This window comes from Penaeus monodon, chromosome 6 (assembly GCF_015228065.2).
Source record: "Penaeus monodon isolate SGIC_2016 chromosome 6, NSTDA_Pmon_1, whole genome shotgun sequence".
In the NCBI taxonomy this organism is placed as follows: domain Eukaryota; kingdom Metazoa; phylum Arthropoda; class Malacostraca; order Decapoda; family Penaeidae; genus Penaeus; species Penaeus monodon.
The window spans coordinates 56,858,106-56,875,605 of NC_051391.1; the positions used below are offsets into that span (position 1 = coordinate 56,858,106).

Sequence of the window (17,500 nt, forward strand, 5' to 3'; positions counted from 1 at the left end):
TTTCATTTTTACACTAGTAAGTGCTTAGAGATGAAGTCTGCTCACTAATGGTTGGACATTTTGGAGTTAAGCCCTTGTTACACCAACTAGCTTTGATTGTGGGACACAATTATCAATTGGGTAAATCCTCGTGCAGCTCCTCAAAACTAACTGCAGTTTTACCTGCCTCCACTGACCCCAACACCCCCTAGACCCTCAGGATGGCCCCTGTGACAGCAGTTTGCAAGACCTGCAGTAAAGGAATGCAGACTCAGTGTCTATCTCCAAAGTTCTTACAAAATATCTGGATCAATGCACCAAATCTAAAGAACAAATTTATCATTGTACAAAACCACCTTCTTCCTCAGACTTTCATTTTAGCTTTCCCCTTGTAATTACATTAAAAAGTAAATGTACACAATGCACAAAAGGAAGATTCTTCTTAGCAACAGTAATTTCAAAGTAAACTGTCCAGTGCTTAGGAGATCCCTTTTGTGATTTTGGCAATCATGAAAATGGTGCTGATGTTTTTGTATGTTGGCTTAGCGAGAGGAAGAGAAATTGTGAACAACCTCATGTACATGATGTGTCCCTGCCCAGTCCACACACACATACAGGGAACACACATACATGCATCCATAAGTATAAACATAAATACAGATATATATATATATATATATATATACATATATATATATATACAAATATATACATGTATATACATAAATATATATATATACATATATATATATATATATATATATATATATTATATATATATATATATATATAATATATATATATAGATAAGGTATGAATGAGAATGAATATCTTCACAATACAAGAGATGTATTGACGGTTCGACTGCGTCTTCGTCAGAAATACATACATTAGAAGGTCACAGCAACAATCCTACGAGCAACGAATAGGAGGTCACAGTCGGTATTCTGTCAGCTCACGCCTGATATATATTTTTATGTAATTTCTCTAATGTATGTATTTGACGAAGAACGCAGTCGAAAACGTCAAATACATCTCTGTATGTGAAGATATCATATCATCATAACTTATCTATATTTGTCAATATGAATACGGTTCATATATATATATATATATATAATATGATATATATATATATATATATATTATATATATATATATATATATATTATATATATATAATATATGTATGTATATGTATTATTATGTGTTTATGTGTGTGTATTGTGTGTGTTGTGTGTGTGTGTAGTGTGTGTAGTGTGTGTGTGTGTGTGTGTGTGTGGTGTGTGCGTTGTGGTGTGCGTGTGGTGTGTGTGTGCGTGTGCGTGTAGTGTGCGTGTGGTGTGTGTTTGGGGTTGTGAGTGCGTGCATGTGCGTGTGTAACAGAATGATTTTCCCTTTATACTTCTTGAAAGCCCCTTTGATTCTCCAACGGCAATGGACAACAACAATTCACGATCAGACATTGTGCTGGTACTTTTTCATCTGTCAGAATTAAAAGAAAAAAGAAAAATATAGTAAACCATCATCAGTGTATCAATAAACTGAGATCACAAGGAAAGCACTACACAAGCAGCTCGGCAAGCAATGCCAAGGAAAAAAATCATGATAATAATAATAAAAAGTGGCAATAATATAAACAATAATTATAATAATTCTAATACTAATGATGATGACATTGATAATATTAATAATAATAATAATAATAATAATAATAATAATAAATATGATAATAATAGTGATAACAACAACAGCAGCAATATAATAATAATAATAATAATAATAATAATAATCATAATAGTAATAATAATGAAGATAACAGTAATATTTCTGATGAAATAATAATGGCAATAATTATTATCTAAAATAATTATAAAAATGTGGCTCAGTCAGTTTTTCTGAGAGGTTTCTTCCAATCACTTTGAGCAACGTCTTCATGAAAGCAATGCTATTGTGATTCTGGGTGAACACTAGCCTACAATACAGTGATGACTCAAGACTCTGCATCTCAAAACCATGATATAAAAAGTACTTGGTAATAACCTCAATGCTTTTCGACTGTTACATTGATGCCGCACACTTAACATTAACAACCAATACTAACAATGGTAATAGTTAAAATCTAATGGCAGTTTTATGATGCAATGTTCTAAATGTAAACAACTATTGCTCTTTCAAGCATCTTCATCTTCCCAAAATAATGCATGATTTAATTAAGGCAAAAAATTCTACAGAAATATTTCATATATAAAAAAACAATGATAATGAATTTAACACTTACCTAGACATTTTTCCACTGGTAAATGCCATTTCAGAGTCTCAACACCACCCACACATTACCTATACCACCTGATAGGTACTCTAACAAGGCAAAGTTTAACTCCTCAACACACCCTTTCACACTCCTTTGTATCATATTGAATACCATTGAAAAAAATTATGCAAATAATGACACTTACCAACAACAATAATAATAATAATAATGAATGATAAAAAAAAAAAATTGTAATATTCTTAAAAGCTTACATCTACTTATCAAGCAAAAAAGATTGTGTGAAAAAAAATGCATGCACTTTTTGAGGCCACTGCATGATAAAGGTCTCAAAGACACTGATGGTTGGATGATGGTGTTAGTTAGAAGCCACCATGTAGCATCCAGCACTAAGATGCTAGTCAAGCATTCTACATTTTTCTTACAGCCATTGGGACTGCACAGAAATATAAGCTGACAAAAGAAATGGTTTGCCATCAGCAAGGAACACAAGCAGTGTGAGGTATGGGCATTGTGAATTTCTCAATAGTATGTTATCCCTTTTCATCACATTTCTGATTTGATAGTCATTCTGCCATTTACAAGACAGGAAGAGGTGGTGAGAATGGAGGAGGAGGAGGAGGAGGAGGAGGAGGAGGAGGAGGAGGAGGAGGAGGAGGAGAGGAGGAGGAGGAGGAGGAGAGGAGGAGGAGGAGGAGGAGGAGGAGGAGGAGGAGGAGGAGGGGGATGAGGAGGAGGAGGAGGAGAGGAGGATGAGGAGGATGAGGAGGAGAAAAAGAGGGGAAAAAAAAAATTAAGAAAGATATCTATTTAACGAGATGAAGAAAAAATAGATTAAAATGAACATGAAGCTTGGAATAAAGTCAGTTCTGGCAGAGACTGATATCTTTCATCTGAAATTATATCTAATACTAATTAGCATCACATATCAATGAAAAACAAAAAGAAAAAAAAATTGGAGAATATTTCAACCTTATGTACAATTTCCTTATAAAACATGTCTGCAGTGTATGAACGAGTATAAACAGAGAGTAAATCATTAAAAGGCTTTGTTTTAGCATAAGAAATTACATAAAAGGATGGAGTAAGCATTTAAACAGCTCCATATTTTGTAGCAACTATTAGTTGAAAGCCTCAGGATGAGAGGTAAATGAACTCAAGGTATGTGAAAGATAATAAAATTGTCATGGAATGCATTTGCAGTCATGCATGGAACTGAATTCTAACCAGGAATATAGTTTTGCATCATAATGAAAAATTTTGAAGACCCCAAATATACTCAGAGCTGAACACTTTGCCATCTGGCTACCATATCATATGGTTAGTTTACTATCAAATAATGCAGTACTGTGCTTGGACTACAAAAAGAGCAATACAATATACTTAAAAGGAGAGGGTTTATGACTACAGATGTAAAGAAAGAAGGCAATGAAATAGAATAAAACTGCATGGTACATAGTGGCTGAAGAATTTACTCTGTATCTTCTGTGAATACCAACATAAAAAGACACATCTTTTTGGAATGCAACTGGAATGTAAACAATATGCAAACTTTCACAAATTTGCCAATATCAATTATATTTGTGGTAATCACACTGATACATGAAAAAAAGACTCTACTAATTTCTCGCAGGTACTAGCCCCTCAGTCCTGAAATTCTACTGGTTTCAGAAAAGAGCACCATCAAAATCCCATCATGCCCCCACAACACTGAAGAAAGAAAAGGGGGAGAAAACACAAAAATATTAATAAACTAATGTCGCTTTGCTTACATTTCCCTACATTTATAAATGTTCGTAAGTGATTAAAAAAAGTTCAACCTTCTGAAGGTTTTGTACATATTTGGGTGATTGTTTTTATAATACTTGGTCAACCTTAACTTACCAAATAAATTACTTAACATACCAACACAGCAGCTTTTGCAAAATCACTTCACTCAGCATGATATTGACTGACGTCATTCGTTTCCGAAAGGTCCGTAGCCACGAATGCAAGAGGAACAAACTGAAAACAATGCAATTTAATGTTCAAAATCTAATTTCATTTGCAAAGATGACCCTCTGATGTATTAGCAGAAAATGCATTATCTGGCAGTTTGATTTTGCTTTCTCTCATGTTGCAAGTGAGCTTTAAACCTGCTTTGCTTGGTATTGCAAATCCAGACAATGTGTTATGTATAGCACTGTGTATGTAGCAATTTGGGTACCAAGAACAGATATGCAAGATGTGAATGAAAACAAATTTGTGATCTGATCTGACCTAAAGATCTTATGAATGAGCCAATGTACGAAATATTCCCGACTCCATGACAAACCTGCGATAAGGCATATCAAAACCAAAACCATCTAATCATTCCACAAATCCATCTATCTGGGAGAGTATTGATAGAAAAGTATTAATAAAAAAAAAAAAAAAAAAAAAAAAAAAAAAAAAAAAAAAAAAAAAAAAAAATGCTCGCAGGCATTCATGTGCAGATCAGCCTGTGGGGCTTCCTCTCCTTCCCTGCTGACTGCTGCCTGCTGTGCCCCAGCTTCCTATCATATTCATCCAGAAAAGTTGTGGTAAAACAACTCTACTGTACCCTTACACATGACGGTGACAACAACACAGACAGCGTATCACAGTTCATTGATAATTTTATGTTTATTTTTTTTTATTTTTTATTTTTTTTGTTTTTTTTTTCTTTGATAGTCAATTTGCTGTCTACACATATCACTCTATCTGTGGCTTCCTTGGGCAAGGGAACCCAACAGAATGGCATGCTGGCTGAAGAGACATCTAATGCTCTTAGAACCAGACACCTTGTTAAAAAATAATAATTTTCTAGATATACATAGAATAAAATAAAAATCCAAGAACCATCAACAATCAAACTGCAGCAAAAACACTAAAATTATTGTCAAATTTACTTTGCACTACAATCACGTAATATATCAATATAAATGCAATGCGTCTTCATGATAATTGAGTATCCATGCCACTCGCTCCCTCTTCTGATGGGGAAGCTCTGGACACAACCCAGACTCTCAATACAGCCAACTTGCAATCTCAACAGAGTCAACTTGCAATATCACATTGTCCCTTGCAGTACATGGCAGCATCAAAATACTTTCAAAACTTAAGTACACCTCTGCCTCAGTTTCATTTTGGTCAATAGTCCTATACTTATGAACTCTCTACGGTGAAGTATCTCCCAAGAGGCAATTCACACCTCTGCATGTAAGATTATAAAAATGTTCAATAAAATAAAATACACAATAGAAATTATGACAACAATAAACTATTTCTGTTACCATATTTAGTGTCCTTGTAACCAATTTTATCAGACAATAAATCTGGAAAACTTTCATTATAAAATTCAACAACTGACTAAGTCCCAATCAACATGCTGGATTTCTGTCTTACCATATATAAAATAATAATATCAAGTAACATTATCTTCAAAGTAAAATCAAGTAAATCCAAAATCAAAATAAGTGCATGTAGGTCTGGTTTCAAAAAACACTTACACTTAGTACAAGAATTACTTTTTTTCATTGCTATTTTTTTTCACTACCCAACAACCCTAACACTGCAAAATGTAAAAAAATGTCGCTTTTTGCTACAGACTGTCACTCTCCTTCCAGTCTACACAGAGCGCCCAATGAGCTTCTCAATGGCCTGCTTTATGTCCTGGATGGCCAGGTCGATCTCCTCCATAGTGGTGTCCCGCCCTATGCTCAGGCGAATGGTGCGCGAGGCATGGAAGGAGCACACGCCTGATGACTCTAAAATACCTGCAAGGAAAAGCTTCTTTAAAAGCCTGCTTCTTCAAAAATTCTACAAAAGAGTTATCTAAATAACATATATAAGCATAATATGATGTTTAAACTTTCCCAAAATAAAATTTACAATGTTCATCTCTTTCTTTAAAAGGTGTTACATGTTACAGTCAAAGATCCTCAATCACATGGATTGTATTTACTTGACTGCATTCTTTGAAACTTCAAATTGCAATACATAACTTTGGCAAACTCAAACAAAATTCTATATCAGTACAACAAAGGGAGAATCAATTGATCAGCTACATGAAAAAAATAGTTTTTCCTCTCCTTTAACCCTCTTGATGGTCTTCCCACATTCCAGTCAGAGATTATTGGGGTTTCTTCTAAATATCACACATTGTTCACCCTCACAATCAGTAATCCATTGCTAATACTACTCACTCACATGAGCATATTCTGTCAAGAATCTGTACTATTTGCTCAGCAATGAGATCAGGAACATCAGACAATCACTGGATAACAGCAGCTAATACTCTAACAATCTTTACGTAATGCCAAAAGCACAGCCTGTATTATTTCAAAATAAGTGAAGCAACATATATTGTGCATGATAATAGCATACTTAGAGGCATGTTAGCTGAGGCGTCTTAACTTTTGAGGTGTGTATGATGGCATTAAATTTGCAACAGCAGAACACCCGATAGTAGTAGGTTTGCACATGTGTATAAGTGTTTATATAAATATATATATGTGTGTACGTGTGTGTGTGTGTGTGTGCATGTATGTAAGTATGTAAGTATGTAAGTATGTAAGTATGTATGTATGCATGTAAGTTTGTATGCATGTAAGTTTGTATGTATGTATGTAAGTATGTATTATGTATGATGTATAGTTATGTATTGCATGATACATATTCAAATATAATGCATAGTAATATATGTAATTATACTATAAATACAGTATATATATATATATATATATACATATATCAAAGAAAGACTAAATAAGTAATCATTTTGTCAGAGTTTCAGTACGTAAAATCCAAGACTGAATGACTGTGTCACAGAGCATAAAATATCAATATTTCAGATGAATGTAAAATTATGCAAATTGCAAAATGTTAATACATCCCTTTCGGTGCAGAAAATCTTTAAAGAATACATACTCTGCTGCTCCGTGTGTGCATGGCACGCAGCCCCACAACTGGCTTGAACCATTCGACAGTGCCGCAGAATTTCAGGTCCTCCAACCTAAGATATAACATGGAAGAGCAAACAATTAGCATTATTTATAGAGGGAGAAAAGTAGTCTTTTCTACCAATTACATGTTTATGTTTTATATTTGGATCTATAGAAGAAAAGGAAGAAGAAGAAGAAGAAGACAAAGAAGAAGAAAGGAAGGAAGGAAGGAAAGAAGAAGACAAAGAAGAAAGGAAGGAAGGAAGGAAGGAAGGAAGGAAGGAAGGAAGGAAGAAAGGAAGAAGAAGAAGAAGAAAAAAGGAAGAAGAAAAAAAAAGAAAGAGAGAAAAAAAAACAGAAAAGAAAAAAAAAAAGAGAAAAAGAAAAGAAAAGAAAAGAATAAAAAGAAAAAGAAAAAAAAATATATATATATATATATTTTTTTTCTTTCTTTTCTCTTTTTTTTTCTTTTTTTTATTAATTATATATATATATATATATATATATATATATATATATATATATATATATATATATATATATATATATGATCTTAAAATTTAAACAAAGCAATTTCTAAGACTCACAGAAGCAAAATGACACTATACCACACCTGTCTGTAATAAAATGAGACGGACGATGTGTTAGGAAGGCGTGGGAATATGAAATGCTGTTGCTTGGGCCCACGGGGAGGAACAGAGCAAGTTTCAGGGTCCGAAGATATGCATGGGTCCACACAATTGATCTTCACTTGGTTACCAAACACTTTCTATTGGAAAAATAAACAGGATTTGAGACATTCTCTATCCATATCAACAAATAAAAAATACAGATTTCAACTTACTAAAACTTCAAGCACAAGCACAATCTCAATGATTTGATAAAACATAATTCAAACATAATTACTGCAAAGTGTGATTTCCCAACTCGAAATCACTTTCTTTTAATGACCCAAAATGCCACATCTCACCTTCAGCTGCCTCTCCATGTAGTTCCTGGTCTTCTTCATGGAAGTGTAATAGTCCTGAACATTGTTGTGGACCAGAAGAGACGCCCTTCCCAGGCCTGCAATCATGGGCGTGTTCTCTGTGCCCGGGCGATAACCACGCTCCTGCCCTCCCCCGTAAAACATTGGGTACACAGGTGTCTTATGGCCCAAACCACGTACATACAAGGCACCAATCCGAGGGCCATAATACTGGAATGGACATCATGGTCCAATTAACAAAGTTTCACGAAAAGATCTGAATGTTCCTTATATTTGTGGTTACTGATAAAGAGTGTGTAGAGTGATTTCTAAACCAAATATCTATTCCTACTATGATTTCAGAAGGAAAAATCATTAGTATGTTGCTGTTGTCATCACCACTTCCTCGAACACTAACTTCTTTGAGAATGGACAGCATGGTCTCAGTAGAAGTGGCTAATAGAAATCTACAGACATCATACTCACAAGTGCCATGTATACCTTCCCATGTTGTCTATCATACTGTTTAAACTATCCTTATACTACAATTTTCTTTTTAATGATGAAGAATTAGATGGAGAAAAAGATTATACTTAATATTAGTTCTTTAATCAATAATAACATCTACTTAATCATCCAGACATACAATGGCAGTCTTTTCAACAGCTAGGGAAAGGAACTTCATAAATATTTTTTGCAAGCAACCAACTCTATGTCTCACTACAACCCATCCAACCTGCGCCGTTTGGAGACCTCACCTTGTGTCCGACAATTGTGAGATAGTCAACGTTGAGGTCAGTGACGTCGACAGGAACTTTCCCTATAGCCTGAGCTGCATCTGTGTGGAGGAGCACCTTGAACAAACCTTCGTTCTCACGTTTCTTGTTTACTTCTGCTAATAACCTATCAGGGAGATGCACATGAAGTCACAAGTTATGAGAGGGCGGAGGAGGAACAATGTCTTATGTTAAGATATGGTCTGTGCTTCTGACGATTCACAGATTCTTAGCAAGCCAAATGCTATATTTCTTACCACCTCCTCAACTTATAAGATATCCTACCATCAATGTCTCAGGAGTACATTGACCTGATCAACTTACATAAGTTTCAACCACATCAAGCTGAAACAGATGAGAGGAGAAAGCTTGTTGCAAGGGAGTCAAGGAAGTGCAGCCATTGCCACTTGGTCTGCTTTCCTCCAAGGGGAAATGATTACAAGAGTCCTGCTCTTAATCAAAGTGAAATGTAAGTCTAAACAGACATGAACCTAAAAATACCGTAACTTCAAATAAATAAGTGATCAAATAAATACATAGATTAATAACTGTCCATATCTATATCTAAGTGTACACATATACATAAAAAAAATACATACAGATATAGATATTCACCATACAAACAACCACGCAAGCATGTAAAAAACTATGTAGGTTAAATTCCAGTCAGACCTCAACTCTAAACTAAATAAGAATTCTTTTCTTTGATCAAATATAGTATAAACAATTGCTCCCAATGCTACAAATTTACTGACTGCCCTTTGACACTAAATGAGCTGCAGAGTTATTATGCAGATTTTCATTCTAGTTTTTCACAGCTGTGATTTCTTCAACTTATTTCAACACTATCTTTGTTCATACATTTGTCAGGATAATTACTACTCCACTAACCCTCTGTTCTGCGGTAAGTTTTTTGTTTTCAGTGTACTGTAGCATGTCACTCACTCAACGTTTGCTTATATGTGATTCTTCCATCATCATTAAATTATTAATTGGAGGGAAATTCACTTAGATTTGATAGACTTTAAGAGGCAATGCTAATATTCAGATTATTTATATGATTTCACACTGTATATCCACGAATTGTGAATGATATAAAAGGGCATCAATTAAAAATATATATATGTATACATATATATTTTCTATAGTTAGGTATATGCAATCAGGAAAAAAAATCCAAGACATAATAACACACTGACTGGTATCTACTTTAGATCTGCTGGTTCATTGTGATTGTCTTCAGCAAGAAAATTTGTTGTTATATCAAAATAAGCTTTATATGTAAGTTTAAGATAAGGCCTCTCCTTGGTTCCAGTTTTGTTTCTCTTTCTGCTAATTCTCATGAAAAATATAGTGAATTCTTAATTGTGATGCTTCCCCGCAACATCAGTGCTTGATAACTTAAAATACTACAAAATGTCACAAGGTATACCTTATGAAAGTATTAATTGGTTAACTCATTACAGATATAGTACTGTATGACTGGTACTGGTACTGCCAGTAAAAATAGTGCATATCCAGCACTTTATATATTTTAAATGTACAGTTATGATAGGCAGATATATATATAAACAATCGTAAAGATGACTAAGTAACCAATACTGATAGGGTGCTGTACCAAGTAGTTCAGTGGTGCAGTGATAGTCAACCTTTCTTCTAATATGAATAAAAAACTTACCTGCCAATGTGAGCAACAGAGAACATTATGCCTGTCTCGTTGTTGGCCAACATTACAGTGATAAGGCATGTTGACGGCCGGATGGACTCAAGCACAGCCTCAGGTAAGTTTTCAACTCCTAAGTAAGTTACATCTGAAATGTATCATTGTTTCTAGTTAACAACACCTATAATATCATCCTCCTACTCCCACCCCCTCTTGTTGTTCCTCCTCTCTCTCAGCCAGTCACATAGCTGTGTTTTCACCTACTCTTCTTGTGAATGAAAAGTGGGGAACGTCCAATAGTAGTTCCAGTACTGCATGGAATATTCCATCCACCCAAACCCCCAGCCTTTTCCTTTCCTACATTCCCCTCCACACCATGCTATTATGTGTCACAGTTAACTCATTGTATATCATCGCCTTTTTTTTCTTTTTATCTCAACTTTCTTATAAATTCATCTAAATACACATTTTATTGACTAATATGATAAAATTATAATTTTACATTTGTTTTTTACATATTCATAGTAATCTATACCAATTTTCATTCATTTGCAAAGAGTAGCTCTGGTAACTTTTAAAATTTATATTTAACTTATTTGACAAATAACTTTTTATGGTGCTCTTCAAATACTTATAAACAGAACCTATTTTGTGAAAGTTCTCATATGAGGCCTTTTCTGCTAGGGAGACTGACAAGCTGGTGAGGGGTTAAGAGTCACTGATGATGAACCTGTCATTGGGCCACAACCGCAAATAGACAGAAAGTCTGTTAGAAAGGCTCTGTACAAAATGAAGAAAAGAAAAGCTTTGAGCACATCCGGTGTTGTGACTGATATGTTACTTGCTTCTAGTGGCACAGGTATTGAGAGAATCACAAGCCATTTTAACCAAATTGTCAAGAAAAAGGAATACCTTTGGACTGGAACACTAATGTAATTGTTAATTGATTTAAGAATAAAGAAGAAGCCACAGAAAGAGGTAATTATAGAGGTCTGAAACTATTGGAGAAAATGTACCAAGGGATGTTGTAAAATGGGCTTTAAGGAAACTTGGCACTGATGAATGGTTGACAGAAACAGTGATGACTATGTATAGAAGGAGTAACAGTACATCAGAGTGAACAGCACAGTTGGTGAAAAGTTCCAAGTTAAAGTAAGAGTGCATCAGGGATCAGTATCAAGTACCAGATTTTAAAAACAGACAATGCTTAAATCCACAGGTAGAAAACCAAGCACCAAAGAAAGTTAACCTTGGGAATGAGAACTATGAAGTGGCCAATAAATTCTGCTTTCTAGGTGATATGTTGAGTGCAGGTGGTGGAGCCAAGGCAAGCTCAGTAATGCATGTATGAATAGGCTAGGCAAAATCTTGGGAGCTCCTGCCCCTTTTGACATCATGGGTGTTTTCACACAAGATGAGAGGGAAGCTCTATGTAGCTTGGGCCAGAAGTGTTATGCTTTATGGCTGTAAAACTTGGCCTGCGAAAGTTGATGACATAAGTAGACTTGCAAGAACAGAAATGCAGATGGTTAGATGGATGTATGGTGTAACACCTTGTGAAAGAACACCTTCTAAGGAACTAAGATATAGGCTTGGCATTCAAAGTATCTCCAGTATCATGTAACAAATGCATCTCAGGTGATTTGGCCAAGTGCAGAGAATGGACACATAAAACTGGACCAGTAAGTGTAGAAACTTAATGTTACCAAGTACCAGTGGTAAAGGGAGGCCAAACCAGACCTGGCAACAAGTAATTCAAGTGTACTTGTGGGAATTGGGGATAAAAAAAGAGCGCAATACCATAATGCTTGGAAAAGAGTCATTAAGAAATTCATGTTAACTTGGAAAATGAATGTTAAACGAAGATGATGATGATGAGAACAGACACCTTCATCTTCAATGTGAAATTTTCTGAGTTTTCTAGTTTCCATAGATCTAGTTCCTGCCTGCTCACCTGCTTCGATTGCATATCTGTGTGTGAGAGGAAGCTTGATGGCATCATGCTCCACTTTGGTGGTGATGATGTGTGGCCGGAGATGGTGATAAATGGGGCTCTCTTGTGACAAACACCACTTGCGGAAGTGTGTGACTGCACAGTGAAGGACCAGGTTGTTTGACTGTGAAAAGAAATTAGATGACTATCTTTGATTTTGAGCACCATTCCTTGAGTCAGTTTAATGAGCTTGGAAATAGAACAGAAAATAGTGAACTGTCCTAATTTAATGAACATTTGAACAGCCTCATTTAATGAAACTCTGAACAAAATGAAGCTGAAAAGGATGAGTTGTCCTTACCTCTGTTCCCCCAGACATGAAGAGGACATCCTGGGGCGTCGCACCTATCATTCTGGCCACGTCCTCTCTGGCCTGGTTGATCACCGTCCTTGCCCTTGCCCCTTCCTCGTGGGCAGAGCTTGGGTTCCCCCAGGCATCCTGCATTGACTGCTCCACGGCCTGGATGACCTCAGGGGCCAGAGGTGTCGTGGCATTGTAGTCCAGGTACACCCTCTTAACGAGGTTGGTGCCCGCGCTGGAGCCACTACTGCTTCCCGACATTCCACTAAAAGAGAGAGTGTGGACATCAAACAATATACAAAAAGAGGCATTCAAACATTTAACTAAGTCAATCTTCAACCATGAATAAACAATCTTGTGTATCTGGATATTGTATTGCATAGACGTATCTGAAAATGAACCTATAGGATCTAATCCTTTAAGCAAAGTCATAAGGCTGCATCAGAAATAAACTAAAACATTCCTAAAAGTATAATAACTAGATTTATATGTAAAAAATCTATTGAAAAATTCTTCTTCTTCTTCCCTATTACCTAAAATATTGTTTATGCCACAGCCAAGAGCCTAGAGAACAGGGTAATTTTACGTTTCCCATGGTTTTAATTTTCCCCTGGAGCAGCAGATTCCATTCGCATCCAAATGTGTGGTTCAGTATGGTGGTGGGGTATCACTCAATTCAAATGTGCCACTCAGTAAAAAACTATGAAATTAGTAACACAACAAAAATCTCATAGGCAAGAGCCCACATGCTTGGTACCCCATGGCTTTACTCTCCCACAAACATCTACCTCTCTCCCTTTTCCCATTCCCTCTCCCTTTCCTTTTCCCACTTTCCCTCATTCCCAAACTTCTTAAATTCACTCCTTCCCTCACACTTTAAGCCCTACATCTGCCCCTCCATCTTCCCTCCTCTTCCTCATTCACCTTCCACACCTCTTATCCTCCTCTCTCCCTTCCTCATCCTCCTTTTCTCTCTTGAGCCCCTCTCCCTTCCCCCTCCCTTTCCCTTTATCCATCCCTATCCTCTTTATGTTCCTTCCAATTTCCTTTCCCTATCTCCCCTTCCACTGTCAACCCCATTCCCCTCCCTTCCCTTTCTCCCACTTTGCCCACTTTCCCCTTCACAAGGGAAATGTAGTGTTCACAATAGTAGTGCTTTGTGAAATGTCTCTCCACACAGAGTTTGCATGGGGGTAAGAAATGAAACTAAATTGTGACATTTGGAACTCTTCAAGAGTTCCTCTTCAGACGAATAATAAACCGAAATGGATCCATTTCAGTTTATTACATATATATTATATAACCATAAAAAAAAAAAAATAAAATAAAAAAAAAGTATATATATATACACACATATATATATATATAATATATATATATAATATATATATATATATATTGCATTTTCGTATATAATTAAATAAAATATATATCTTAAATGTATATATAATTATATATATATATATATATATATATATATATATATATATATTATATATATATATATTACATAACATATACAATAATTATTATAATAATCTATTTATTATATAAAATATATATAACACATTTGTATATAATATGATGTATATATATATAATATTGATTATATATGTGCATAAATATATTGTATATAAATATGATATCTTATAGTACTAAAATATAGTATACTTTAATGTCATACTATTACACTACACACATTTTTTACTATGATCAAAAATAATGACCACTAAAGTCATTATGTAAACACTTGATTTGTAATTCCTCTAAACGCATGAACCATAAAAGTGCTGCAAAAAGGCAAACTTGACTACTAAAGCTAATATTAAAAGCTGTTGTATCTCTCTAGAAATTGGAATTGTAACCAGTACCAAAACAATAGTAAGAACCATGTCTGTGGTTTGATTGTATGTTAGCCAAACAAGTAATTGAAACTGCAGCAGACGGGCTAACTTAGGGGAAGTAAAGGGTAAAATTGGCCCCACCCCCTTTTGCATCACTTCCGTACAGTTTCCGTTTCTCTCAGCCATAAGATACAAGATAGACTGTATGTTAGGGACAAAACAATGAAATTCAAGACACTTCTCATCTTTGGTATTTCCTTTGAAAGGTGATAATAGGAAGGTCCTGTAACACGTAATACTTTGATGTACATTTACATAATGATCACACTAATATATGGAGGACAAAAACTTCATTCACTGATAAAAGCACCCATCTGCACAAGCAAAAAATAATGTCAGAAATAAAGAAAATAAGGTAATAACAAATGTTGCACGAAGTACAATACATAGTTACAGGGTCTTTGCTTTGCCTTTTTTTTCTTTTCATAAATATGAAATAATTATAAATTATTTGATTCTAGGTTTCATCAGCAGATATTGATAATGGATCATACAGAGGAAAAATAAAACCTCAAGTTGATGCTTAACGACTGGCAGTGGGTGGTATAACAACACTATGAACATAAAAGGTGATACTGCAACATGCCATGTCTAACTTGCCTAGATGGGGTCTCCCACACACAACCACAAGCCAAATAATCATCTATGCATGGAATAGGGTACACATCCCTAACCAGCTTTACCAAAAATTACCTGTCATTATTGGCTAACAGGTGAATATGCGTATAATATGGAAAACACTGTAAAGATAATCTTTAACACTGGGATGAATTATACAGATGGAAATATGAATTACTTCCCCATCTTCAAACTTCTTTGAAAGTTATCTCTTAGGTGTATTTACACTGAATCTGTGTTAAATAAAATTTTCCCCAGGAATGCCACTTTGTTGAACCCATATACTATGCAAGAAAAAATACATAGTGTGTGTAAATTTACAGAAATACACACATGCTTTACTAACTGATGCAGCCTCTGCACCTTCAAACGTACCATCAATGGCTAACGAACCTCCACCATTTACATTCTAGCAGGATAAATTTTGTAGACTTCCCTAGCAACTTATTATCACATACAGAAATGGCTCGTACTGCATATTGCCAAAATCTGTGCAGTGGAGGCTTATTGGTCTTACAAATACAGCACATTTCACAAGGTTTGGTTAAAACAATGCCAATATAATTACGAGAAAGTGTATTTGTTAATGAGAGCGATGCATCCTAAACAGACAAAGTCCAAAAACCTGCTATTTTGTATAATTCCTCTACGCAAAGGTTTATTCACACATACTTAAAATTAGGGTATCATGCAAACCCAAAAATCCAAACCTAACCTTCCCTACTTTCTATTTATTCCTATCTATAAGATTTCCCTCTATCACTGTGTATTGCCGTCGGAAAAAAAAAAGTCACTATGCATGGCTTCTATCTATTTACCCACTAAAATTAAGATCAGAATGAATTAACTTATCGATTCAAGCTAGCCCAACAATGAAGGTAAATTTGCTAAAAAATCTACCACCGAACCACCAAACATTCCCTGAACAAAGAGCTTGCTGCGGGAGAGTGCCCTCCCTGAGTAACCTCGTTCTGCCCCGGGTTCTCGTTGCCTCATGCAAGGGTCCCGAGCTGTCCCCCCCCCCCCCCTGGTGCAGACTGGAAGTTCCTGCCCTGAACCCAACCTTTGTCTACGAGGGCAGCATCTCTCAGAAACAAAACTGAACGGGAAGAACGGCACGAATGAAAACGCATGAGGACAGTGCCATGAGTGAAAGTAAGAACAATGATGCAAATAAGGACGAGTGAGGATAACGGCGCAATTGAAAACGAGGGAGGATCGCGATGTAAATGAAAATGGCATGGATTACGACATAAGTGAAAATAAGTGAGGTTAATGACGCAGATGAAAACGAATGAGGATCTCGACATAAACGAAAGACTGACGATCATGACGACAAGAAACATAAGCTAGGATAAGGACGTGAATTAAAACGTATGCGAGGAGATAGAAAGAAAAGAGGTGGGGGTTGAAAATGAGGAGGAGGAGCAGGAAAAGATAGAGAAAGAAAAGGAGGTATGGGATGAAAATGAGGAGGAGGAGAAAAAAGGGAGAAAGAGAGAAAGAAGGAGAAGGAGAAGGAGAAGGAGAAGGAGGAGGAGGAGGAGGAGGAGGAGGAGGAGAGAGGAGGAGGAGGAGGAGGAGGAGGAGGAGGAGAAAGAAGAAGAGAAGAAGAAGAAGAAGAAGAAGAAGAAGAAGAAGAAGAGGAAGAGGAAGCGGCAGATGGGCAGGAGAAATGAGAAGCGAGGGTGAGAGCTGAAGGCAGAGGAACAGGAGCAGGAGGAGAGGAGGATCAAGAGGAGAGGAGGCAAGGAGAAGGCGAGGAGGAGAGGAGAGGAGCGAGAGGAGGCGAGGAGAGGAGAGGAGAGGAGGAGAGGAGGCGAGGAGGCGAGGAGAGGAGAGGAGGCGAGAGGCGGCCAGACCGCAGCCCCGCCAGCCCAAGCCGGGCACGGGCAGGGCGGCCGCGTGCCCGCAGCCCTGCCCGCCCCTGCCACCTACCCTGCTGCGGTTCCAGGTGCGGCTGCAACAATCTGGGCTCTGGAGGGACACGCGGCGGCCAATTCACATTGATCCAGGGCTCGCCGTTTCCCTACATTTGTTTACGTCCCGTTTTATCACGTGTGAATGGGCGTGCGCATGCGCGG

The 17,500-nt window shown here is 36.4% G+C and overlaps 1 protein-coding gene across 1 annotated transcript in view; it reads right to left on the bottom strand.

Annotated features, from left to right (window-relative positions):
- Positions 1–3,707: 3,707 nt before the first annotated feature.
- The window catches only part of LOC119574692 (selenocysteine lyase-like), a 14,047-nt gene continuing 254 nt past the window's right edge, over positions 3,708–17,500 (bottom strand). Inside the window, exons 1-9 of the mRNA XM_037922082.1 lie at positions 17,355–17,500; positions 12,895–13,159; positions 12,555–12,717; positions 10,616–10,748; positions 8,920–9,064; positions 8,165–8,392; positions 7,808–7,963; positions 7,181–7,265; positions 3,708–6,027 (exon numbers count right to left, since the gene is read on the bottom strand). The exon at positions 17,355–17,500 is cut by the window's right edge and continues 254 nt beyond it. Coding sequence (XP_037778010.1) covers positions 5,879–6,027; positions 7,181–7,265; positions 7,808–7,963; positions 8,165–8,392; positions 8,920–9,064; positions 10,616–10,748; positions 12,555–12,717; positions 12,895–13,155 — 1,320 coding nt within the window. The 5' untranslated portion in view covers positions 13,156–13,159; positions 17,355–17,500 and the 3' untranslated portion in view covers positions 3,708–5,878. The remainder of the gene's footprint in view (positions 6,028–7,180; positions 7,266–7,807; positions 7,964–8,164; positions 8,393–8,919; positions 9,065–10,615; positions 10,749–12,554; positions 12,718–12,894; positions 13,160–17,354) is intronic.